The following is a 26,816-nucleotide window of genomic DNA, read 5'->3' as shown; positions in this document are numbered from 1 at the left end:
AGGTAATTCTAAATGGACGTGTTTACAATGATTTCTACAGGGAACTCAGATCCCGAAACAAATAGTCTTTGTGACGTCATCGGGGATTGCGTTGTGAACAGTCTGTGCAGACTCGGTGCATGGACCGAGCCACGTCATGGACCGAGCCATAATACCTCCAGCCACTAGTGGCTGTAGCATTCCGAGGTACGAAGTCTCAGTCAGTGTGTACTCCTTTCCAGTAGAGACTCGTTGTCAAATGCGGCTGATAGTCTCATCCCGTCAGGCATTGCTTGGTGCTGAGGATCAACATGGCGGATCCAAGGGAGAAAGCGCTTCAGGATTACAGGAAGAAATTACTGGAGCACAAAGAGATCGATGGCCGCTTAAAAGAGTGTGCGTTTTCCATATTTTACTTAGTTTCCGTCGATTGTGGAGTGAAGGCGGCTTCCACGTTTTGTGCGAACGAACAATAGTGGAGCCAGTGCCGACTCGCTTTGTCATGTTGGATGAAGCCAGGGCCGAGTGAACCGCAGCTTCAGCTTCAGGAGCAGGGCCGGGCCTGCCCCAGTTCCCCAGGATTTCAGTGCGATTCATTTTTTAAAGTACAGAAGTAAAATGTAGGAAATTTAGTGCGGTATCCAGGTCTGTTCTGGGCCCTGGTAGCAAAGAGTTGATCACAACCACCAGTCACCTGGACTAATAACCTGGAGCCATGAGTTCAAGTCCATCCTGACAGCTAGGAGCTTTAAATTCAGTTAGTTAAATAAATTTTACTATAGTGATGGTAACAATGATACTGCTAGATTGTTGTAAAAACCCATCGGTTTCACTAATGTCCATTTGGGAAGGAAGTCTTCAGCTGGTCTGGCCTATATGTAACTCCAGACCACAGCAATGTGGATGACTCAACTGTCTTCTGAAATTCCCTAGCAAGCTACTCAGTTGTATAAGAATGGGCAACATGTGCTGGCCTTACCATGAGGCTCACTTATCTTAATTTTAAAAAGTGCTTGGTTCTTGACTAATTGGATAGATATTGAGGTGTGTTAGTGATGTATTTTCAGCAACTAAACATTGATCCCAGAAGCAATTTGTTGTCCTATCTTGCACATCAGTTCATAGAATTTTAAAACATAGAAGGGGCTATTTGGTCCATCAAGTTTGTGTGGTCTCTTTGAAAGCTATTCAAGCAGTCCTACTTGCTCGCCTTTTCAGGATTCAAGTACAGGGTATTCATGCTGGGGGTGCAGTTTTGAATGCAGTGTTCTACTTTTATATTTTAATTGAATGAGATGTTGCTTTAACTGTGTGAAGCTTTAACCAACTGTTTTGAATGGAGGGATGTCAGGATCTATAGAATTTTCATATATTGGGGTTGCCTCCCATTACTGAATAAATTGATAATGTACTTATTTCATACGACATTCTTTAACATGTGCCCAATAATAATGCCATATATTAGCCAGAGAGTGTATTAAAATTAAAACAAAATACTGGAAACAGGAGTCCAGTTGGTACCCATCTCTAACTGCCCTTGAGAATTGAACAAAGGTTAAAATCTCAAACTTTTTCCTATAAATTAAGTGTGTGTGTGAGAGAGAGAAAGGGATGAGAATTATTTTCAAATGAGCAGAAGTCCTAAACACAATAAACCAACTTCTTTTTGGAAACTTACTAGTGAGCAATAAAACACCATCTTGCATATTTGATGACATTTGTAGTGTTTGAGTGTCACAAAATATACTTTTCACTCTCAATTCCGTATAGAATCCTTTAATTCACAAAATATGCATACGCATGGAGCAAACAGTAAAACATGAAATGCAGTGGGACAGTGACATATGTTGAATGCTCAGATGAGATGTAATTATATGTTGTGTTCATTAACTCTCTTCATGGTGCCCACAATCTTTTGCAAAATTATTTGCTAAATAATGATTTAAAAATGCTTTTTCCTTCCCTGTTGAGGTACTGGCTGTAAACTAATTCTGTATCACCAGTTAGATTTATATATATCGGAATATGTGACATATATTATAAATCCTATTTAAATGAAAATATTTAAGAGCAATGATAATAAGTGCTAAATGGGGAAATAGTAATTGAACCTCTAATTGCAATAAATTCTACAAATTACAGACCTATTCCTTCTAAATGTTGCACTGCTATAATGAGTCCTCCTTATAACATGTTGAGAAGAGTTAAAATTATAGAGTTTATCTCAACAGACGCAGGATGTTCAGCCCAATGCTCTTGTGCTGGCTCTGATGGAGCTTTCCATTTAATCTCATTCTGTTGTCTTTTAACTATATCTGTTTCAATTTAAAAAAAAAAATCAATTATTTATCCATTTTGGTTTTGAAAACTACTACAGATTCTGCTTCTATGACTGCTTCTGGTCGGACATTCCAGATCTAAACAACTGTTTGGGTGAGAAGAAATTTCTCCCAAACCCCCTCTATTCTTTAAGGTCATATTTAATATATATATATTCTAGTTACAAACTCACTGAACAATGGAAATAGTTTTTCTCTATTTACCCTATCAAAAGCCCCAATTTTTCTAGGCTCACCTCATAAGTAGATATCTCTCATGCTGGTATCATCTACTCTGCACCTTAAGTCAAGACCATGGCATCCTTAAAGTAAGATGCCCAAAGCCGGACATAATATTCTAACTGCAGCAATAATTTATTGTCCTATTAACTTTGCAAAGTTCAAATATTTTATTATTGTAAAACTTACCTTGACTAGGTGTAACTGTAACAACAAGAATCTTTGAACAGTATAAACATTGAGATCAATTAACTCAAGTTCTGCACTGACATGGATGGATCCACCAGGGTGGGCCAGTTGTGTTGTTGGAAACCTATGCTTGCTATTGTGCTTTAGAATGAGAAAACATATACAGGATATAATTTCAAAGTTTGCAGATGCCAGGAAACATGGAAATTTAGTATGCGAAGGATAGTAAGAAAGGTCAGGAGGACATACACAGGATGGTGAAATGGACAAACACATGGCAGATGAGATTTTAACATAGAGAAATTTGAAGTAATGCCTTTTGATAGAATAAGGAGTGGCAATATGAACTAAATAGTACAATTTTAAAGCATGTACAAGAATAAGTGCACCTTGGGTGCGTGTACGTAAGTCTTTGAGGATGGCAGGACGAATTGAGAGGGGTTTTTTTAAAAAAAAAAGCACATAGGATCCTCAACTTCATAGAGTAATACAGTACAAAAGCAAGAAAGTTATGTTAAGCCTTTATAAAGGACTTATTGGATTCTGGGCATCACACTTTAGAAAGGATGTCAAGGCTTTAGAGAGGGTGCAGAGAGATTTACTAGAATGATATTAGTGATGGGGGCTTCGGGTTTTTTCTAATCCTTGCATGGGATGAGAGTTGTTGGAAAGCACGTATTTGTTGCCCGTTCCCAACTACTGTTGAGAAGGTGGTGATAAGCTACCTTCTTTAATCGTTGCAGTCCATGTGGTTTAGGTACAGCTAGTGCTGTTAGGAAGTGAGTTCCAGGTTTTTGACCCAGTGACAGTGAAGGAACAGCAATTATAGTTCCAACTCAGGATGGTGTGTGGCTTGGAGGAAACTTGCAGGTGGTGGTGTTCCCTTGTATCTGCTGCCCTTGTCCTAGGTGATAGAGGTTGGGTGTTTGGAAGGTGCTTTTGGAGGACACTTGGTGAGTTGTTGTAGTCTGTCTTGTATATCATGCCACTCTGCATTGGTGGTGGAGGGAATTAATGTTTAAGGTGATGAATGGGGTGCAGATCAAGTGGGCTGCTTCGTCCTGGATGGTGTCGAGCTTCGAGTGTTGTTGGAGCTGCACTCATCCAGGCAAGTGGAGGGTATTCCATCACACTTCTGACTTGTGCCTTGTAGATGGTGGACAGGCTTTGGGGAGATGGAAGATGAGTTACTCATCGAAGAATTCTGAGTCTTTGACCTGCACTTAGTCACAGTACTTATGTGGCTGATCCAATTACTTTCTGGTCAGTGGTGACCCCAAGGATGTTGATGGTGGCGCGCCCCAGGGATGGTAATGCTGTTGAATGTCATGGAGGAATTACTCAATTCTCTCTTGGAGATAGTCATTGCCTGGCACATGTGTGGCATAATTGTCACTTACAATGTGCAGAGACTGGAGAAGCTGATGTGCTCCTTGGATCAGAGAGGTTAAGAGGAGATTTGATAAAAGTGTTTAAAATCAGGTAAAGTTTTGATAGGGTAATTAAAGAAAACCTGTTCCCAATTGCAAAGGTTGCTCACTCAACATAGATTTAAGGTGAATGGCAAATAAAAAACAGGTGATAAGGGGAAGCATTTTTTTTTTACGTAGCGAATTGTTGTGATTAGGTATGTGCTGCCTGAAAGGGTGGTGGAAGCAGATTTCAGTATTAATTTTCTAAAGAAAATTAGATAAACCATTGAAGGCAAAAAAATAAATATAGGGCTATGGGGAAAGAGCAGGAGAGTGGCATTAATTGGATATCTTTCCAAAGAGCCAACACAGACACAAACTCATTGCCTCCATCTGTGCTATAAAGAGAGCCCTGGAGTGCCTTCTTATAAGCCTATCAATCTTGTAAAATTAAAGTGCAAACCTTTTACCTGTATACAGTAAGAGAACAACTGAAGGAACTAACCAAGCAGTATGAAAAGTCTGAAAATGACCTCAAAGCTCTTCAGAGTGTGGGACAGGTAAGAGTTTATGATTCCTTCAGCAAATGACAATAGGTGTTTTTCTGCAGTTTCTGTTGAAGATAAATAATAATTTGTTTTCTTCAGATTGTCGGGGAAGTGCTAAAACAGCTTACAGAAGAGAAATGTAAGTATTGCAGTTTAATTGCTGGTGACTGCAATTCACCTTTACAGACCTTCATAAGAAATCAATTAAAACTCTTTTTTTTTCCTGTGTAGTTATTGTGAAGGCTACCAATGGACCACGATACGTTGTTGGCTGTCGTCGGCAGGTAAAGTATTCAAAATTGTATCAATATGTCATATTTGAGCCATCTGTTTCCCTAAAAACCTCTGGCTAACATGTGTTTTGTTTAGTTAATTAATTTAACAAAGGAGAAAGAATAGAATTAAGTTGTCAAATAACCCTTACCACCACCACACCGAACCACATGGCTAAGTAGGTAAAGATAGCCTATAGCCAAATCATACAAGCCAGACATATCCAAGTTTAGTTCCTTGTCTGTACTGAGTTAGCTGATGCCCTAGTAGGGATGCTACTATTGCCCTCATGACCTCTGCTTTAGGTAGAGGAAATCATTCATTATTCAGTAAGAAATTTGAGATGGTACCATGATTGTTGGATTATACAAATGAGACCAGATTTTGACAAAGGTTGCTTTTGCTGTGAAAGTGTAGTATAACAGTTAGTTGTGGCTCTTATCAGACACTTTGTATAAGCTGAATTACCAAACAGGTTTATTCATTAGAGAGGTCTTTTTCAATATCAGTATAAGCTTGTCAGTTGTGAACCAGTCAACAAGAGTAAAAAGCCAAACCAGTAGATTGAGTTCTTCTTCCAGTTATAGGCAATTGTCTTTTTACATAGATATTATCCTAACCCTTACTGATCATATTGTTTTTGGATTACGTAGGCATCGCTACTTATGTGAACAACATATCACTCCCGTGTTCGTTGTTAGAAATGTCATAACCTTGTAACATTCATCCTTTTCTATCTAGCCTTTGCCATTGAGAAGCCACCCTGCCAGTGTATGATGGTCTTTCATATCATAAGATCATAAGAAATAGGAGCAAGAATAGGTCATTCAGTCCATCAAGCCTGCCCTGCCATTCAGTAAGATCATGGATGATCTGACTGTGGCCTTAACTCCACTTTCCTGCCTGTCCCCCATATCATGGGTGGTCAACCCATTTATGCACAGAACTTTGGTAATGAATTAAAATTAATTAATGAGTTCTTGATAATATATTAATAGACATTTTAGAGAAAAGACCAACTATCTGATGTAATGATTTTTGTACTAAAGCAACTTTAGTACATTCAGAAGCAGATGAATCCCAAGTTACATCAAAATCATTTGGAGGAAGGTATTGATCTGGTATGACTCGAGTCAACTGTTCCTTACTAGTGAAATAGTATAATTATTTAAAAACTTGCTTCCATAAAAATAACAGAACTGGTATCTGTGAATTTTGTGTGAATGAGGCTGAGACAGTTGAGATGTGTTTCTTAAAATATTTCCTCTCCTCTCTAATTGAATTTTTTAAGTTTCACAATACAAAATTTTCAGCAAATTTAGATTTTACATTTCCAATTATTTTCATGTTTCTGATACTCCAGATGGAGTAAGATACAGAATCATTCTTTTGTAGAGGGAATTCTGAGAGTGTCATATAGTTTCTATTTTAATATAATATAAAAGGTTTGTCATTCTTCTTGAATCTGATTAATTATGGAATTGTAGACATTTACAGCATAGAAGGAATCCACTTGTTTTATCACTTCTGTGCCAGCTTTTTATGAAAACTATCCCAAATTAATCCACTGCCTTACTTTGCCAGTAACCCTGTAGCTTCCTCTGCAGCCTCTTCAGCTTTCTGGGCCATAAGCTCTTGAATGTCCTCCTTTAACCTCTTTTCCTCTGTCTTTCTCCTCCTTTAAGATGCATCTTTAAAACCCAGTCCTTTGAACAAATTCTTGGTCACTTGTCCTCCCCGATAGATGTTGACTCGTGTTTGATAATGTCCTGTGAAGTGTCTTGGGATGCCTTGCTATGTTAACAGCAACATATAAACATTGTTCCTGCTAAGTTACATGCCTATGCTGCTGGGAAGTTACATACAGGGTACTCTCAAACTGCCCCTGTAAGAAACCAGGTGTGCACTGTCATACAAAAAATTTAAAGGTATTGCATTGAAATAAGCAGGCCGCTCATAAAACATTTAGAGGGACTGTTGTATTTAAATACTAGTTGTTATTGTTAATTGAGCCAGATTTATTTCTCTCTCTATATACCTTGATTGGCTTTCACTCCCTCTCTCTCCCCATACCAATTGCTTCTATAAATCAATTAATGTACTGACTATATCAAAAATATGTCATGATAATCTGTTCCATCAGGATATGCGTAAAGTTGTTTTGTATATAAAGTAATGTGTGTGTGTTCTCTATTTGATAACTGTTTAGTCATATTAGTTATCTACCTTCTAAACTCTAGTTTTGCTTGAATTTGCATGCACAAATGTTAAAAGAAATCATTTTTTTTGCACCTGAGCCATAGAACAAGTCCTCTGTTTAAAAATTGAATTGTCTCCTAATCTAGAAGCTTTAGCCTTAAACTTATTAAAAGAAATTAACTTTCTGTTGTAGCTAAAAACTACCTGGACATATTAGTGATGTGGAATGTATACAATGGAAGTAGTCCAGGTAAAATTCCAATAATCACTTTGTTTTAATATTTGTCCAGAAAATCATGTGCCTAATTTATTGTTTTAAAGTTAAAAGGTCTGTTTGGGATGGATGGCTTCTAAAATTGACCAATATTGTAACTTGGATTATGGATGTAGTGTGCTGAACTAAACAATGGGATGAGAAATATTGGGAACCAAGGCTGCATAACAAAATGCTGTGCTTAAGTGATGCTCCAGTGGTAGAAACATGACTAAGATGATGGCCATGGATTAAAGATTTAATCTTGTTTCAAAATAAAATATCTTGCGCATCTCTTGGAACATGTTACTAAAATATGTCATAGAATCATGGACTAGTACAACACGGGAGGCGGCCAGCTGGCATGTCAGGTCTGCACAAACTCTTTTAAAGAGCAATCCAGCTAGCCCCACTCCCCAGCTCTTTTCCCATATCCCTGCAACCTTTTCTTTTAAATCTGTGCCCTCCGTTTGTTGATCCTTCAGCTATTGAAAATAATTTCTCTTTATTTTCTAGATTTAAATCCATCATGATTTTAAAGAACTCTATCAAATTTTCTCTTGGTTATGCTCTAAGGAGAACAAGCCAAGCTTCTCCAGTCTATCCATGTAACTGTAATCCCTGGAACCATTGTAGTAAATATGATACAAAAGGCTCTATGGCGGTTTAATGAGCGACAAGAAATACTTGCATTTATATTATGCCCCTAACCTAGTTAAATATCTCATGGCATTCCACAGTCCCATAATCGGACAAAAAAATTGAGGAAGGAAGATAAATTCTTTTCAAATGCTAACATTGTAAGAAGGGATGTTGCCTACTGATTTTTAAAAATATACCTAACAGAAGCCATAAGCTTGTAAAAGAAAAAAAACACACATTTTCTGATAATGCATTTTTTTTGTTTCATAAATACAGCTTGAAAAAAGCAAGTTGAAACCTGGGACTAGAGTTGCCCTGGACATGACAACTTTGACTATAATGAGGTAGGTGTTGCAATGTAAGCCTTTTGTTCAGTAATAAAAATTAAGCTCAATTAGACATTATTGCAGTAGCTTGAGAATATCAACAAGAGGTGCTGCATTGTAATCTGTTGGATTTGATTTGGTCCACCTGCTATTCATGAACAAGTTTATTTTTCAATGCCTGAACACTTGTCATTAAATGAACCATTCCACAATTGTACAGTTTTTCTTTGTGTATTTTAAACAAAAAGGTATTCATTCTGCTGTACATTATTAAAGGGCATTTTTGGGGTTGTGGAATGGTGAAGGTAGTCCTTTCACTGGGAGGTTAAAGATTTTGTTTTGCATTTTGGCTTGGGCACAGTGGAATAATGTCTATGAATATAAATAACTCTACGGTTACAGTCTAAGCAGTTGTAACCTGTGGGAAGTTATAAATGCATTGTACTTGTGTAACAGGTATTTGCCAAGAGAAGTGGACCCATTGGTGTATAACATGTCTCATGAAGATCCAGGAAATGTTACTTACTCAGAGATTGGTGGATTGGCTGAACAGATTAGGGAATTGAGAGAGGTGTGTTTGCTAAATTTGTTGCATTAAGAGAAATATTGAACTGTGTTCTGTAATGCTGATTGTGCTTGTTGATCCTCTGTTTTGCCTAAATAGAAATTGTTCTGTGTGTGTAGGTTATAGAGCTGCCGCTTACAAACCCAGAACTGTTTCAGCGTGTAGGAATCATTCCGCCAAAAGGATGCCTGCTCTATGGACCGCCAGGTAAACAAATGTCCCTTGGGTATTTTCATGAAATTACTTCTGAGTAATTAGAAATTAATTCTGTTAGCCCTACTATATTGAAGTGAAAAATGTATATTTTGTAATATTTAAATAATCATATCACATTATTGGGAAGGATTATTCCTGGTTGAGTCAGATTGTGAATTTCTTTTAGGGAGGTTCTGCAAATGACCAATGTACTCATTATTATTGTTGAAGTTTCCTTTACCCATGTCTAAATGTAAGAATATTAGCTGATCCTTGTAACTTCTGCAATTTATCCCCCAATACGACTAATTCTATGGATATTCTTCCACCCCCAAAAAAGGTATAGTAGAGGACCACGTTGTTGCTATAGCCCACCTGTAACTATTCATGTATCAATCTCAGTTGGTCAGAAACTATGCACATCTTTGCAGGAGAACAAATATTGGAGGATGAGCCATCCAATTGCAATCACATGCCTAGCAGTCCAACCAAGCGAAGAGGCATAGAGGCAGAATGTTTGCCAGGCTGTCAATTTGGCTGAGAAATGATGTGCAGCAGAAAGAAACCTTAAAATGATCAATTTTTCATTAAAAATAGTGTGGAAGTTTGAATTGGTAAACACATTTCATATAGTAATAATGGGGAGAAGAAAGTAGTTTAAAAAAATCCCATATAACAAAGAGGTGAAATTATACATTTTCGAAAGAAAATGTCAATGTGTGATTTTTATCTTTTTCAGGTACAGGAAAAACACTCTTAGCAAGAGCTGTCGCTAGTCAGTTAGACTGCAACTTCTTAAAGGTACGTCTGGGGGGGAAAATGAATTTGTTGATCTGTTTTGAACTAAATAGAATATAACAATGAATGTTAGCAAGAAGAATTCATTCAGTTATAAAACTGAAGATTTTAAACTTTTTTTAATAGGTCGTATCTAGCTCCATTGTTGATAAGTATATTGGTGAAAGTGCTCGTTTAATCAGAGAGATGTTCAACTACGCAAGGGATCATCAACCATGTATCATTTTTATGGATGAGATAGATGCTATTGGTAAGCTTGCCCCCTTCTGCCTTTTCAATTCAAAGAATTAATTTGTAGCAAGAATTGCAGTTGAACCTTGATTTTCTTTGAAATCATTGCAAAATCCTGTTACAACATTCTTCTCTGATTCCACCTGATGCTCCATTACACAGTGAAAGAAACCAAAAGCTCATCTTTTTTAACTTTCCTTTTGAAACGTGATACTTTTGCTATATATTTTTAGAAATTACTTGCTTAATTTAAAAGTTAAACTGAATCTTAAATCTACAATAAAATCTGCTACAATTATTTTGCAGGTGGCCGCCGTTTCTCTGAAGGTACCTCAGCTGATCGAGAGATTCAGAGAACTCTCATGGAGGTACGGGCACCATATTTATGATTTAAAATATGGGAGACATGCATTGACAGTAATGAATTGAAGCAGTTTGTCTTTAGCATAATGCATATAAAGTAAATGTAACAGTTTTATGTAAACTGGCCTTTACTTTTTTTGTACGCAATGTTAAACTCTTTAAATAAGAACTGTCATTTAAAGGTTTTAGACAATCAAATATTCTGAGACTCTAGAAATGCTAGTGCATTATTGTTATGATCCCCGTAGAGACCGATAACTTTTAAAAAGAAATTTGAACTTCCAGTTAATAGCTGAAAGGATATGATAAGATTTTATGTTTCAAGACTTTTAATGTAACAAAAGACTAAAAGCACCAAGACTAAACACTTGTAGGCAACTTTTACTTTAACCACAAAACAGAACATTCCACTTTTTCTTTTAGCTTAACCAAAAACACACCTCACAGCAGGGTTCAAAATAGACAGTGGGGATGACCAAGGAGAGGAAAGTATGTGGAAGTTATAGAATCTGTGAAGGGCTGCTCCTCCAATCACAGGCTGTTTCTATACCTTGCTTGCTGCTGATAGGCTCACTAGTTGAGGGAGGGAGGTGGAGAGCCTGCTGGGGTGGGGGATGGAGTGGCTGCCCTGGGGGAGGGTTGGAGGAGTGGGGGAGGGGAGGGAGAGGCTGGCTGGGGACATGGGAGGGGGAGAGAAAGCAGTTTTAAACCTGTCAACAAAAGAATACTCAGCTAACTGGAAGCCAGGAAATCTTGAAGTCATCGGGTTAATAAATTCCCTGCAAATGAATGTGGAGTCTCTGGCTTCTGGCTGCATGAGTTCAGGAGCTATTGTATGGGGAAAAATGTAGTGAATGTTATTGTCAGGAACACCATGATAATTGGATAATTTAATACCAAACAGTTTTATTTCATAAATATTTGCATTTATGTTATCTTATTTCAAAGTGTTTCACATACTGTGTATTACATGAGGTGCAGTGACTGTGTTGGAATCAGACATGCCCCCAAGATCCCGAACAGTAATAAATGACTTGCATTTTTATAGTGTATTTTATGACCTTAGGACATCCCAAAGTGCTTTACAGTGAGTGAAATACTTTGGAAATGTAGTCACTGTTGTAATGAGGAAAATGATACATTAATTTAGGGAAGTCTTGACCTCGGGAGCATAATAAAAACAAAACTTGATCTTTCAGGAGTGAACTTACAAAACACTTTTACACACACAGTATGGTAGAAGTTTTGAACTCTCGCAAACAGCAATTGATGCTAAATCAATATTGATGCTAGATCAATTGTTAAATTTAAATCTGATATTGAGATACAGTATAAGGGTAGTAACTGCCTGGTTAAAATCTTCCAGCTTTGTACAGATGTGATGAAAACACAAAAGCTGTGACCTCACCAGTCTGCGGAAGCTGTGTTTAGGCTGATGGCTTTTTGTGTGTAGAAGTGTATCGTGACTTATTTTTGGGGGGGGGAAAAGCTTTTGTTGCTCTCTGATGTCTTTTGCTTTCTTGTGCGAACTCCAAAACTGCAGTGTGTAGAAAGTTAATGCTTTCCTTGTGTGTTGTGGCATTTAAGGTTAATGCAGAGATGATGATTTTTGAGGATACTGGTGAATTTTTCTAATTCTGCTTCTGTGAAAGTCCAAATACCGCACATGTCAACACAAATACAGAAGGTAATGTTACCCCATGACTGCATTACCTAACAAAGGAGTTTGTGAGCATGAAAAAGGAGCCCCTGAAAACCAAAAAGTAGCCCTTGAGAAAATCTAAAGAAGAGACCTTAAAAAATAATTATTTTGACTGTTCTTCATAGATATACTTTACTCGGTCTTTTGAGTAGACATTCAGTTCTTTTGGAACCAATCCAAAATGACACTTAGCTCGTCAGCGTTTACTTCTGTTCTGTTCTCAGCCTGGTAACTTCTAATCTCAGAACTATCTTTCAGAGTGAGGTTGATCTCTCCCCCACCACACCCTGAGAGATTTTTCCTCGCAACAGGTTAAGCGTATCTTCTAGCCTCATCTCTCTCTCTTTCTCTCTCTCTCTCTCTCTCTCTCCCCCTCTCTCTCGCGCTCTCTCCCCCTCTCTCTCATGCTCTCCCCCTCTCTCTCTCATGCTCTCCCCCTCACTCTCGCATTCTTCCCCCCTCTCTCTCGCGCTCTCCCCCTCTCTCTCGCGCTCTCCCCCTCTCTCTCGCGCTCTCCCCTCTCTCTCGCACTCTTCCCCCCCCTCACGCTCTCCCCTCTCTCTTGCGCTCTCCCCCCTCTCTCGCGCCCTCTCCCCCCCTCTCTCGCGCCCTCTCCCCCCCTCTCGCGCCCTCTCCCCCCCTCTCTCGCGCCCTCTCCCCCCCTCTCTCGCGCCCTCTCCCCCCCCTCTCTCGCGCCCTCTCCCCCCCTCTCTCGTGCCCTCTCCCCCCCTCTCTCGTGCCCTCTCCCCCCTCTCTCGCGCCCTCTCCCCCCTCTCTCGCGCCCTCTCCCCCCCTCTCTCGCGCCCTCTCCCCCCCTCTCTCGCGCCCTCTCCCCCCCTCTCTCGCGCCCTCTCCCCCCTCTCTCGCGCCCTCTCCCCCCTCTCTCGCGCCCTCTCCCCCCCTCTCTCGCGCCCTCTCCCCCCCTCTCTCGCGCCCTCTTCCCCCCCTCTCGCGCCCTCTCCCCCCTCTCGCGCCCTCTCCCCCCCTCTCTCGCGCCCTCTCCCCCCCTCTCTCGCGCCCTCTCCCCCCCTCTCTCGCGCCCTCTCCCCCCCTCTCTCGCGCCCTCTCCCCCCCTCTCTCGCGCCCTCTCCCCCCCTCTCTCGCGCCCTCTCCCCCCCTCTCTCGCGCCCTCTCCCCCCCTCTCTCGCGCCCTCTCCCCCCCTCTCTCGCGCCCTCTCCCCCCCTCTCTCGCGCCCTCTCCCCCCCTCTCTCGCGCCCTCTCCCCCCCTCTCTCGCGCCCTCTCCCCCCCCTCTCTCGCGCCCTCTCCCCCCCTCTCTCGCACCCTCTCCCCCCCTCTCTCGCGCCCTCTCCCCCCCTCTCTCGCGCCCTCTCTCCCCCTCTCTCGCGCCCTCTCCCCCCCTCTCTCGCGCCCTCTCCCCCCCTCTCTCGCGCCCTCTCCCCCCCTCTCCCGTGCCCGAACGCCATTGCCCCCACTCTAGCCCGACCGCCCTCGCCCGACCGCCCTCGCTCTCGCCCGACCGCCCTCGCTCCCCCCCTCTCGCCCGACCGCCCTCGCCCCCCCCCCCCTTGCCCGACCGCCCTCGCCCCCCCCTCGCCCGACCGCCCTCGCTCCCCCCCTCTCGCCCGCACGCCCTCCCTCTCTCGTGCCCGTGCTCTAAACACCTTGCACCTTCTTCCCAGTAAAACAAACTCAGTTTCCTTTAATCTTTAACAATCAAATCACCCAGACTTGCTGTCAAGCACACTTCGGAACTGATCACAAGACCCTATCATAACGTGAGAAATAGGAATAGGAGTAGACCATTCAGCCCCTTGAGCCTGCTCCACCTTTCAATAAGATCATAGGTGATCATCTTGTATTTCGATTTCCGCATTCCCACCTAACCCTGATAACCTTAGATTTTTGATAGGCAAGGAAATCAGCCTACCTCTGCCTTAAAAATATTCAATGACCCCTCCTCCACCACCTTCTGAGACAGAGAGTTCCAAACTAGCACAACTCTCTGTGAGGAAAACATGTCTCCTCATCTCTGTCCTAAAAGGGTGACCCTTAATTTTAAAACAGTGCCCCCTAGTTCTGGAATTGCCCACCAGAGCGTACATCCTTTCGACATCTACCTTATCAGGGCCGTTCAGGATTTTGTATACTTCAGTCAAATCACCCCTGACTCTTCTAAACTCCAGTGGAAACGAGCCCAAACTTTCCTCATAAGACAACCCACTCATTCCAGGTATCAATCTAGTAAACCTCCTTTGTACCACCTCCAATGCATTTACATCTTTGCTTAAGTAAGGAGACCAAAACTGCAAACGTACGGTCTCATCAATGCCCTATATATAAGTGAAGCATAACATCCTTACTTTTATGTTCAATCCCTCTCATAATGAAGGATAGCATTCCATTTGCTGCCTTAATTATTTGCTGTACCTGCATACTAACTTGTTGTGACTCTTACTCGAACACCGAGATAGATCCCTATGCACCTCAGAATTATGTAGCTGTTCTCCATTTAAGTAATACTCTGCTTTTTTATTCTTCCTGCCAAAGTGAACAACTTCACATTTTCCCACATTAACTCTATTTGCCAGATATTTGCCCATTCACTCAACCTATCTATATCCACCTGCAACCTCCTCATGTCCTCTTCACAACACACTTTCCTACCTAACTTTGTGTCATCTGCAAATTAAGCTATCATGTCTTCACTCCCCTCATGTAAGTCATTGATGTAAATAGTAAAAAGTTGAGGCCCCAGTACAGACCCCTGCGGGACTCCACTCGTCACATCCTCCCAAGCAGAAAAAGACCCATTTATGCATACTCTCTGCTTTCTGCCAGCCAGCCAATCTTCAGTCTGTGCCAATATGTTACCCCCTACACCATGCGCTTCTATTTTCCATAACAATCTTTGATATGGCACTTTATTAAATGCCTTCTGGAAATCCGTACAGTAAATCTACAGGCTCCCCTTTATCCAATGCGCGTGTTACTCCTTCAAAAAACTCCAATAAATTGGTTAAACATGATTTTCCTTTCACAAAACCATGCTGACTCTTCCTGATCTGCCTTGAGCTCTTTTAAGTGCCCAGCTATAACCTCCTGAATGATCGATTCTAATAACTTCCCCATGACAGACGTCAAGCTAACTGGCCTATAGTTTCCTGAGTTCTGTCTCCCTTCCTTGAATAGAGGGGTTATATTTGCTACTTTCCAACCTGATGGAACCTTCTCAGAATATAGCAAATTTTGGAAAATTAACATCGCGTTGACAACCTCATTAGCCACCTCTTTTAAGATCCTAGGATGTTGTCCAATGGGACCCGACGACTTGCCAGCCCGCAGCTTCATCAATTTGCTCAGTGCCATTTCCCCAGTGATTTCAGTTTCACCAAGTTCCTTTCTCCCGTTCACCACCTGATTTGCAGCTATTACTGGAATGTTTTTTGTATCTTCTATAGTGAATCATGTGCCTACTGTACAAATTTGCAATCTCCTTATGAAATCAGATAATCCTGGAATTTCACAAGCTAATTGTCATGAGCCAAAAGTACTTGGTGTATACAAAATAATAACCTTCATTTATATAAACTCATTTTGTATATGAGTTACCTAGTCCGTTTGTACTGCAACATGAAAGAGTGGCATTTGAGTGTGTACTGGTCCACGTATGACTTGAGACTAAGTGATTTTATTTTGGACAAAATTGATTACCTAACTGCATTACTTTGTAGCTGCTGAATCAAATGGATGGCTTTGATACTCTTCATCGGGTTAAAATGATAATGGCTACAAACAGGCCAGATACATTGGATCCTGCTTTGTTGCGTCCTGGCAGACTTGATAGAAAGATTCGTAAGTATCAATGTCATAGTTGAGATTGTTTTAGGGAAAACATTATATCTAAACAAAATATTGCAGAACAATGTAAATAAATTTTATTAAAATCTGCACTTCTAGATATTGAACTTCCAAATGAGCAAGCAAGATTGGATATTCTGAAGATCCATGCTGGACCCATTACAAAACATACTGATATAGGTATGCTAAGATCTTCCACCTTTTTGTATATGTAAACCAAATTTACTAAAAGTGAAAATGATATAGAACTCTAATTCAATTAATATCTGTTGTATTATGGCTGATTGCAGGATTAATGTGTGTCATGGTTAAATGGTGGAACCTCAGTTCAGTCATTGTATGATGGAGCTTGCTGAGGCTCTAGTATGTCACTGAAATTGGTGTAATCTAAAACTGGTATGAATACTTCAGCTCCATGACCCAAATTAAAGATCAGTATTTGTAAATTTTTCAATGCAAATGTCTTAATCCATTCAATGTGAAAATTAGCTACTTGATGTCAAACTTATGTGAAATTTTATTCTGGTAGTTGAAGGATTTAAGCACAATGCTTAAAAGAAATGTGTACTGCAGCAATGCCGTTAGAATCAAAAGATTTGTGTAAATATTCCTGAAGATAATGGCTCAGAACTTGCAGTCAGTGCAAAGTGGATGTGTCTGCTGCTGACTGCTTTTAAAAGGACGTGCCTACCTTTTTTTTTGTTGGCTACAGCAGGAATTTTCCCACCCATCAGCTAAGGTGAGTGGGAGGCCTAAGGGCATGGTACAGTCCTGGTGAAGCCACGCTCCCTCTTTTAACTGCTCTTCTCTGACGTCGGTGGGACTAAGGATCCGGGGTGGAGAAGAGCTGGGAGAATGAGGAGGTTGGTGCTGGCGTGTGAATACGAATTAGGAGCAGGAGCAGGAGCAGGTCACTTGACCTCGTCAAGTCTGCTCAGCCATTCAATAAGATCGTGGCTGATCTGATTTTAACCTCATATTCCTGCCTACTCCCGATAACTTTTCACCCCCTTGCTCATTAAGAATCTATCTACTTCTACCTTAAAGATATTCAAGGACTCTGCCTCAACCACCTTGTGAGGAAGAGAGTTCCCAAGTCTCTCAACCCTCTGATAGAAAAAGTTTTCCTCATCTCTGCCCTAAATGGGCAGCTCCTTATTTTGAAACAGTGACCTTGAGTTCTAGATTCTCCCACAAGAGAAAATATCCTTTCCACACTTCTGACACTTCTGTTGACTTTCTATAGCACTATTCAAAGAAGAATAGGGAGTTCTTAGAATTCCTGGTCAATGTTCTTACTTCACCCAAAACTATCGGAACACACCATCTGGTTATTTATTACAATTGCTCTTTGTGGGACTATGTTTTGTGTATTGTGGCTGCTCTGTTTGCCTACAAAACAAATGGTTACAATTTTTTTAGATTATTGGCTACTAAGTACTGTGTACATCATCCCTATTTGAAATTATGGAGCCATATAATAACATCACAGTGATATTACTTGTAATATGAGCTGCACCACTGGTCAAAGCCCACTCCTTGTCAAGTTTTGTTAATAACTTTGTTTTTATTCGTAACTAGCTAAGGTTGAATGTTTGGAAATTATATGAAAATTAAAGAAAAACAATACTTTTGCATGTCATATATTAGATTATTCATCATTCCAAACTCTTGCCCTTGCTGCCTGCGTTTTTAAACAGTTAAAACCAAGCTGCAGATTCTTCATCTTCTGTGTCTTGGTTCACCCTGTCATGTGGAAAATAAAATGAGAAAGAGATCATACATGAAAAGGCTGTCTACTGAGTTTGCCATCACCTAGCATGGAAAATTGGGCTAACTCCCTTACAGATGTGTGTATGTAGCACCATGCGATCCAATACCTATAAGAACAGCAGAAACTGCCTCTACATTTCCAGGTTTTAGGTGCACACTATTTAATTCCTGCTGTGATGTTTACACACGCTTAAGGACTCAAACCCATCTGCCCTTGTACTGGCTAATTACATGCAACTCTGTGCAGACTTCAAGGTGGGGCAACAGTTTGTGAAATTTTTCACACTATATTTAAAGCAAATAATTTGCATTCATCAGTTATCGCATGGGATGCAGCACATTGGACCATTTATGCATCTTGTGGCCCTGATGAAATATAAAATGGTCTTGACTATCATTTGTATCATTTGGGCCTCTTGCATAAATAGTATATAATATAGGAACCTGGTTTGTGTCCTGTATTTTTGATGTGATTTTAAAAAATACAGTATAATAAACAATGCTGTCAGGAGAAAGCAGATGCCTTGTTTCAACCAAAAGTTGATCTTTAAGTATCCAGAGGCAGATTTTGTACATTTTAAGTTATCAACCTAAGTAAAGGAAGCAATTTCCACTTCTACCCCTTTTGGTGTCCTCTGTGCCCATTGGAGGCATCGTTCTTTCCCCCGTCCCCCCTTGAGGTCATACCACCCCATCCCCGGGCCTCTCAAACTCGTCCCCCCACGCCTCTCATCTCCCTCACTGGTGCCTTCCAACCTTCTTTCTTTCTTACTTTCAGTTCGGCCTCCATTACCCTATCTTCTTCAGAGGCTGGCTGCAGTCCCAGGAGTGGCCACCGCTCAAACATGGCGCTGCTGGAACTACAGAGCTGCCGGCCAATCGGATTCCTCCCGAGATGAGGGCAGAAGTCTCGCCCTGAGCCAGTCAATACCATGTTTAGTGTAAAGGGGAGCACAGCAACTCATAAAATCTAACCCAGTGGCTACATGTGGTCCGCTGACAGTTCAGGATCCAATAGAGGAAAACAACCTTTTATAATTCCATTTTAATAGTGGCTTTATTTACTTTTTTATAAATTGATTCACATCATTAACTTTATTCAAGCTAATGCATCTTTTTGGTTAATTTTGCAGATTATGAAGCCGTTGTGAAACTGTCAGATGGGTTTAATGGTGCAGATTTGAGAAATGTCTGCACTGAAGCAGGTATATTTGCAAGTCGTTTAAACTTTAAGTAGCCATTAAAATATATCAATACTATCATTATTTATATATATTATGTATATATATGCATTATTTTATAATTATGCTGTATACAACAAATCAAAAATGATTTACACTTGTAATTTTTTTTGCCCGTTTTGGAACACATCATTTGCTTACTCTTGTGATTTGAAGGTAAATATCCATTTCAAACTTTTCTTGTTCAGGTATGTTTGCAATCCGTGCTGACCGTGACTATGTTATCCAGGAAGACTTTATGAAGGCTGTTCGCAAAGTTGCTGACTCTAAGAAGCTAGAATCCAAGCTTGACTACAAACCTGTATAAAATAGCCCACCTATTTAACTGTAATTGTACAGTTTTAAAGGGGTTTAAATAGCATACAAAAGAGGAATTTGATGGTTGTTCTATACTGTAATTCATTACAAGTATATAATAGTATGCTGCAGACAGTAGGTGACCACTAACATTGGTGTTCTGCAACATTATGTATGTAATGACTTGTTTTTTTAAGCCACAGTTTGGCTGCTGGCAACAATATTCTGTTGAAAATGTTTTTGAAAAGCAGATGTCAGCACTGAGACAAGCCTGTCTTAACAGTGTAATTCATTCTCTTGTACCCAAATGACACTTGAAGCCTTTGTGGCGCGATGCTCAAAATACAAGTTTATAGGTTTTTGATCAACTTGATTCATTTTCCCCAGGCCTGAATAAAATTTAAATTTACAAGAACGTGACCAGCTATTTGTTGAATGTTTACCTAACACTTGCAAATCTCCTGTGGCATTTTCGTGGTGAATCAGATGTTTTATGAATTAAGTAGCATTAACCAAGAACACTGACTTATCAACATTGGGAACTGTGAGCACTGGACAGAAGATTTAGGATCTGGTGGGACAGGATGGACAGAATTTCAGATACGTGGTCCCAATTTACCCTTTAGTGCACTTTTTAAGTTTGCCAACTCATAGTGTTGAATAGAAATAAGTTTCCATAAAAAGCAAAAAAACTCTCTCGATTCAATATGTCCTCAATTTCTAAGCTTTTGTACGGAAACAGATAATTTAGCCTGATGATTTATTCCGAAGAGAATGAGTTTTAGCTGAATATGTACAAGCAAAATTAAGTGAGTGACTAAAAAAGAAAGATACTGTTTTCACTCTGAATAAAGAAATTACATTTAGAAGTGCTGATGATCACCAAATGTTTTCTCTCTGCACAGTTTTTAAATACACAACAGCATTTAATAAATGTAATCACTTGTCTGAAATGAAGCTTTGAGAATTAAATTTCGATTTTCCTCTATAGCCCTTTGGATAAAAATAATGCCACTGTCAAATATTCAGGGTGAGAGGACATTCCTTCTACCCTTTAGCACCTGCTGTTGCACATTTTTTTAGAGTCTGCAAAGTGCATATACTCAATCTACATATATAGTCAATTGCTGAGGTGAAAAGAATTCCAATCAAACCCAGGTTTTTGAGATCGGAAGAAACCTTGAAGTATAAACTTTGATCTTAAAATCATTAAAAGAGGTAATTTTAATCATACACAAAGTATTTTTTATTTTTATTTAAAACCTTCTGGATACTTGAAATTTAGTAAGAAAAGTCAACTGAAAATGTTTTTGAAAAATAATTGATTCATTCTATTTGACAAACTATTTTCCATTAGAAATGTTGAATTTTTAATTACTGCTGGTGTGGAGGATAATGCAAGCACAAACTGGTTGGACCAAATCGTTTTCTTATTTTGCAATTTCTTTGTAATTCCATCTAAAGGTAACAAATAGGACTACAAGATTCAGTGATTGTCGAATATTCTGTAATAGTGCTTATTAGAATGCAACATGAATAAGGTAAAGTCACTGTCTTCATACTTCAGTGACAGCAGTTCTTATTTGCTTCCTTAAATATATTTTAAGGAAAACCTTTACTTGTCATACAAAAGGACACATTATTTGTTGGCTGCTAATTTTGGGTAATATATTTTAAAAGGAATCATGACTCAGTTTATATAAACAGCTGTAAAATTGAACTAATTGGTTTACTTTGGCTTGATCATAGTTTCCAATTAAAATGCATTAGTTTCTTTTGTTTATCTATAAGGTCATTAATGACTTGTTGGAGTATATAGTATTTCAGAGAGGCTAGAACATGAATAACTGAAGACTATACTGCAAATGGGCTGTTAAGATCAGCCACTGCAGTCTCCATATTTAATGGAAAAGATCCACATTTCTAGTAGTCAGTGTGTAGCAGATAGCAGTTAGGAGAAGATTCTGGCTTATCCCTCTTCTTAGGCCAGGGTGCTGAAATAGGCAATCACCCTTCCTCTGCCTAAGCAGAGATCAGCTAACTTGCCACAAATCAAGGATGATTTACAATAGAAAATAAACTTGTGATTGAGTGCATTACTATTGGAAGATGGCAACTTTTTAAAAAAATTGATCTGTTGGTGGGGTGGATACAATACAGTACAAATCCTTGAATACCAGTGGAAATGCAGTTATGAATTTTTCAACCTTGACTGTTAATGTAGAAGTCTTAAGTTACTTAGCAATATGATAGACCTCTCAATTAGAGTATCTATTTTATCAGATCTTTCCTATACAGTACTTAAATTTATAATTGGAGTCATACCTAGCACAAAGGAAGATAGCTGTGGTTGTTGGAGGTCAATCACCTCAGTTCCAGAACATCACTGCAGGAGTTCCTCAGGGCAGTATCCTAGGCCCAACCATCTTTAGTTGCTCCATCAATGACCTCACTCATGTCATAAGGTCAAAAGTGGGGATGTTTGCTGATTATTTTTTAAAAATGTATTCATGGGATGTGGGCCTTGCTGGCTAGGTTAGCATTTATTGCCTATCCCTAATTGCCCTTGAAAAGGTGGTGGTGAGCAGCCGCTGCAGTCCCTGTGGTTAAGGTACACCGACAGTGCTGTTAGGGAGGGAGATCCAGGATTTTGACCCAGTGACAGTGAAGGAACAGTGATATATTTCCAAGTCAGGCTTGGAGAGGAACTTCCAGGTACACAAAATTCAGCATCATTTGCGCTACTCAGATACTGAAGCAGTCCATGTCAAAATGCAGCAAGACCTGGACAATATCCAGGCTTGGGTTGACAAGTGGCAAGTAACATTCACACCACTTAAGTGCCAGGCAATGACCATCTCCAACAAGAGAGAATCTAACCATTGCCCCTTGACATTCAATGGCATTACCATAGCTGAGTCCCCCACTATCAACATCTTGGGGGTTCCCATTGACCAGAAACTGAACTGGACCAATCATACAAATACTGTGGCTACAAGAGCAGGTCAGGGGCTCAGGATCCTGACTCCTAAAAGTCTGTCCATCATCTGCAAGGCACAAATCAGGAATGTGATAGTATACTCTCCACTTTCCTGCATGAGCGCCGCCCCAACAATACTCCAGAAGCTTGACACCGTCCACGACAAAGCAGCCCACTCGATTGGCAGCCCACTCACAAACGTTCACTCCATCCACCACCGACACACTGGCAGCGGTGTGTACCATTTACAATTTACCATTTACAGGAACTCACCAAGGCTCCTTAGGCAGCACTTCTAAATCCATGACCGCTCCCATCTGGACAGGCACATCAGCAGACACTTGGGAATACCATCACCTGGAAGTTCCCCTCCAAGCTACTTACCATGCTGACTTGGAAATATATTGCCGTTCCTTCACTGTAGCTCAGTCAAAATCCTGGAACTCCCTCCCTAACAGCACAGTGTGTATCAACACCACATGACTACAGTGGTTCAAGAAGGCAGTTCATCACCTCAAGGGCAATTAGGGATGGGCAATAAATGCTGGCCCAACCAACGATGCCCACATCCCATGGACGAATAAAAAAAATTACAATACTTAGTAATAGTTCACTTATTTCTAGAAAAAAGATGTTAAACATTATACAAGCATTAATATGAACTTTATCTGTTGTAAAAGAAAGTTCAAATTGGTAACCTATTGTGTTTTTCCCTTAGTTTTAGTTAATACATTTTTGCAGCCATATTCTGTTCGGTTAACATGTTAGTAAATTAGTTTACAATATAAAAGATACAGTCACAAAACACTGGTTTATGATTACATTTTTATCTGCTCTTCTACTTGTAAAATTTTAGAAAGTATCGGCAGGCCATTTGATCATACAAGGTGTCAACCAAGACTGATTTTGTCTCTCACTGACAATCTGCAATTTTTTCAGCGCAAGACACCAAATAACAGTCAACAGAATGAACACTGGCTGATTTATCATTTTCATAACACAGGTCTGCTGAAGAAAATTGTTAACACTCCATTTTCTACCCTGGCTGCATCTCTTGATCAGGTTTCCTATCGCTGCTATCATACTCTTCAGGGTAATCACACTCCTTGGAGCAATGCTTATCATATTCTGTTGGACCTTCAGGTAAAACAGAAAAACCTCAAATTATAAGACATGGAGCTTTATTGCAAGAAACTATATTAAAAATGTAAGGAGTAACAGTAATTAGATACTTTACTAGGTAATTAGTCATTAGATCTTGTGCCTAAGTTCCATTTACTAGAATCAGTTAAGTACATTGAATAAGTGTGGATGCTCGTGCAATATAAATGTAAAAGTACTCTTTATCTGGACCAGATATTTGTTACTTTGTTATGCACGTTTAAACGTGCTGAAACTACCACCTCTCCCCACTGCTCAATTTCATTCTGAGGCTTATGGAGGGGAACATTCCAGATTTAATCTTCTGCCTGGATAAGCTGATCTTGGTCAGGACAGTAGTAGGAATGCCCCAATTGACATGAGCACCATTAGGAAGGAAAGTGAAAGATCAGGGATTCTGCATTCACAGGTGCGGGAGTCAGAGGATGGCTGGGTGCAGGTGGGGAGAGAGTCAGGAGGACAAGAGAGAGGTGGGGAGGAGGAGAGAAAGGGGAGGAGGAGAGAAAGGGGGGGAGGAGAGTGGGGGGGGGGAGGAGAGTGGGGGGGGGAGGGGAGGGGGGGGGAGGAGAGCGGGGGGGGGAGGGGGGGGAGGAGAGCGGGGGGGGGAGGAGAGCGGGGGGGGGGGAGGGGGGGGGGAGGAGAGCGGGGGGGGGGGGAGGGGGGGGGAGGAGAGCGGGGGGGGGAGGGGGGGGGGAGGAGAGCGGGGGGGGAGGGGGGGGGAGGAGAGCGGGGGGGGGAGGGGGGGGAGGAGAGCGGGGGGAGCGGAGCAGGGGGAGCGGAGCAGGGAGGGGGGGAGTGGGAGGAGAGCAGGGGAGGGGAGCAGGGGGAGGGAGGGGGAGGGCGGAGGAGAGCGGGGAGGGGGGGGTGGCGGAGGAGAGCGGGGAGGGGGGGTGGCGGAGGAGAGCAGGGAGGGGGAGAGGAGGAGGAGGATGGGGGTGGAAAGAGTCAGTGAGTTGTTTGTGCTGGGTTGGGGGGGAAGGTGGTTGCAGCTGGGTCTGGGCATTTGGCAGTTGGTACTGGTGGATGGGGAGGGGTCATCCAGTGGGTGTTTGGTGCAGGATATTGGTGGGAGGGACAGTTGGTGGTGCTGGGTGGGGAAGATGATGGGTGTGGTGTGGATTAGGTGTCAGTGAATGGTTGGATGGTGGGAGGGGTTTAGTAGGTAGGTGGGAAGGTCAGTGGTTCAAGTGTGTTTTTGGGTGAGTAGGTGGTTGATGGAGGTGGTTCTGGGGGGTCAGTGGCTTTGTTGGGGGTATTCTTGGGAGCTCAGTGGGTGGTTGGAGGGGTATCAGGGGTCAATGGATGGTTGGGGGTTCTGGGGGGAGGTCAGTGGGTAGTTGGTGCGGGGGGGGGGGAGGTCAGTGAGTGGTTGATGCTGCTGGTGGGAGGGCAGTGTCTGATGTTGCGTGTGATGTGGATTATGCGTCAGTGAATGGTTGGATGCTGGGGGTGGGGGGTTAGTAGGTTGGTGGGGAAGTCAGTGGTTGGAGAGTATTTTAAGGTGAGTAGGTGGTTGGGGTGTCCTGGAGGGGGTATGGATGTGGTTATTGGTGAGTCGGGGGGTAAGTAGTTGGTTGGTGGGCGTGTTGGGGGGGCAATGCATGGGGGGTTCTGGACGGTGTTAGTGGGGGGGGGGGGGTCACTGGAAGGGGTAGTCGTAAGAAGGTTTTCAGTGTTCAGTGGGGCAGGCTCTGTTCTTGCTATTCGGAACCAGGTGACTGGTTGTGCGCAGGGGTGACGGGATGACGTATGTGCGTGTAGCGTGGTGACGTTGTGTTGATGTTGGTCTCCAGCAGCATGGCGGCGCGTGAGCTTCAGCAGACGTAACAGAAACACCGAGAATTTCCTAAGGGGGGGGGGGGGTTGGGGGGGATTAACGACCATTATCGTCCCGGAGAGGTCGAGAGATGGATGGAGTACACCTGGAATTCCCGGCCTTACCGTCCTCCAGAGAAGACGCGGGGGTGGGTAAACGTAAACCGGCGCCGAGTTCGGCCTAAAGTTGTGAACAAAGCCGGCTCTGATGGCGGGGGGAGCGGGAGGAAAAGGTGCGTTAGCCCGGGGGAAGAGAGGGCGGGTAGTGACTGGATCCCCGGCCACCGGCAACGCCGCCACCGTGTGCGGCGAGCGCACCCTGGGCGAGCGCTGGCCGGCCTCCTGAGTATCGGTCATTGGGATGGCAGCTTCACTGAGCTTACCTGTTTACTGTTGTGCTATCTCAGGAATCGTGAAGTTTGGCGCACCTATAAAACTATTCAGGGGTTTGTTTGGTGCAGCTTCGCAATTTGCGGCGTCTTTTCAAATAAATATATAATCGCGGTCGAGTTCACGAGCTATTTGAGAAGTCAGCAACACGTGGGATTGAGGCATGGCACAAAACCAACTCCGTAAGCTTTAAAAATCTAATGCAATAGAATAATGGGAACTTTTTTTTTAAAGTGCACAGCAATTAAAATTACTTATTTACCTTTTTGATAAAATGTCATATAGCCGAACTTGAACCGCTGGCAAAAAGGGAAGTTTGGTGATTGCGTAACTTGTGATCATTTCTTCTTGGTTGAGATATGGAAAGGCCTTCTGGCGGTTGGAAGACTGAGCAAGGGAAACTAGTTAAAGTATGTAAATATCCCTTACCAATGCGAATGTGCTTGTCCGTTTCTTTGTGTTGGATTGTCCAAGAATGCGCCCCCAAACAAATACTGTTCCTGTACTGTCATAATTGTATCCCTAAACTTTGACTTTAGTTTCTTTTGGACATTTTAAATTAACTTGGAGCAAAGAAAGGATGTACTTGCATTAATGAATTTTGACAAGTTTCTACCTGGCAGATCTGTAAAGGCTTATGGGATCCAAGGTAAAGTGACATGATGGATCCAAAATTGGCTCAGTGGTAGGAAGCAAAGGTTAATCAGCTACAGATATTTTTGTGACTGGAAGGCAGTTTCCAACGGTTTTTCCACAGTGCTCAGTACTACATCACTTGCTTCTCGGGCCATACACTTAAGTCCAAATCTTTGATATAAGGGAAATGATTAGCAAGTTTGCAGATGGTACAAAACTGGCTTTGTGGTTGATATTGAGGGTGAAAGCTGTATACTGCAAGATGATATCAATGGACTAATCATGTGGGCAGAAAAGTGACAAATGGAATTGTAGGGTGGCTGAGTTGCGCTATTAGTGATAGAGTTGATCTGCAGATACTTCTTTGGTGGAAACATTAAGTTTATTTACAATAAATTCAGCAGCAACTATATGTGTCCTTTCAACTCTATGTTGACTGCTGAGATAGCCCATGCCGCTCTCCTATTGG

At 41.6% G+C, this 26,816-nt stretch overlaps 2 protein-coding genes across 4 annotated transcripts in view; both read left to right on the top strand.

Annotated features, from left to right (window-relative positions):
- Positions 1-211: 211 nt before the first annotated feature.
- Positions 212-19,780, top strand: psmc6 (proteasome 26S subunit, ATPase 6). The gene is made up of 14 exons (XM_041213832.1): positions 212-375; positions 4,619-4,698; positions 4,786-4,825; positions 4,918-4,970; positions 8,330-8,397; positions 8,836-8,950; positions 9,064-9,151; positions 9,879-9,940; positions 10,064-10,187; positions 10,475-10,536; positions 15,928-16,048; positions 16,154-16,234; positions 18,961-19,032; positions 19,257-19,780. The coding sequence occupies exons 1-14, from the start codon at positions 291-293 to the stop codon at positions 19,373-19,375; spliced, it is 1,170 nt and encodes a 389-aa protein (XP_041069766.1). The 5' UTR covers positions 212-290; the 3' UTR covers positions 19,376-19,780.
- Positions 19,781-25,311: 5,531 nt separating this feature from the next.
- Positions 25,312-26,816, top strand: part of styx (serine/threonine/tyrosine interacting protein) — a 36,875-nt gene continuing 35,370 nt past the window's right edge. The window contains exon 1 of one of the 3 annotated variants that reach the window (XM_041214978.1): positions 25,312-25,470. In XM_041214978.1, the coding sequence (XP_041070912.1) occupies positions 25,414-25,470 (57 nt within the window). In that variant the 5' untranslated portion in view covers positions 25,312-25,413. Of the gene's footprint in view, positions 25,555-26,816 lie in introns of all 3 variants that reach the window. The other 2 variants (XM_041214979.1, XM_041214980.1) reach the window with 2 other exon arrangements.

Source organism: Carcharodon carcharias, chromosome 20, assembly GCF_017639515.1.
Source record: "Carcharodon carcharias isolate sCarCar2 chromosome 20, sCarCar2.pri, whole genome shotgun sequence".
Lineage (NCBI taxonomy): Eukaryota > Metazoa > Chordata > Chondrichthyes > Lamniformes > Lamnidae > Carcharodon > Carcharodon carcharias.
This window is presented reverse-complemented; position numbering and strand designations above follow the sequence as displayed.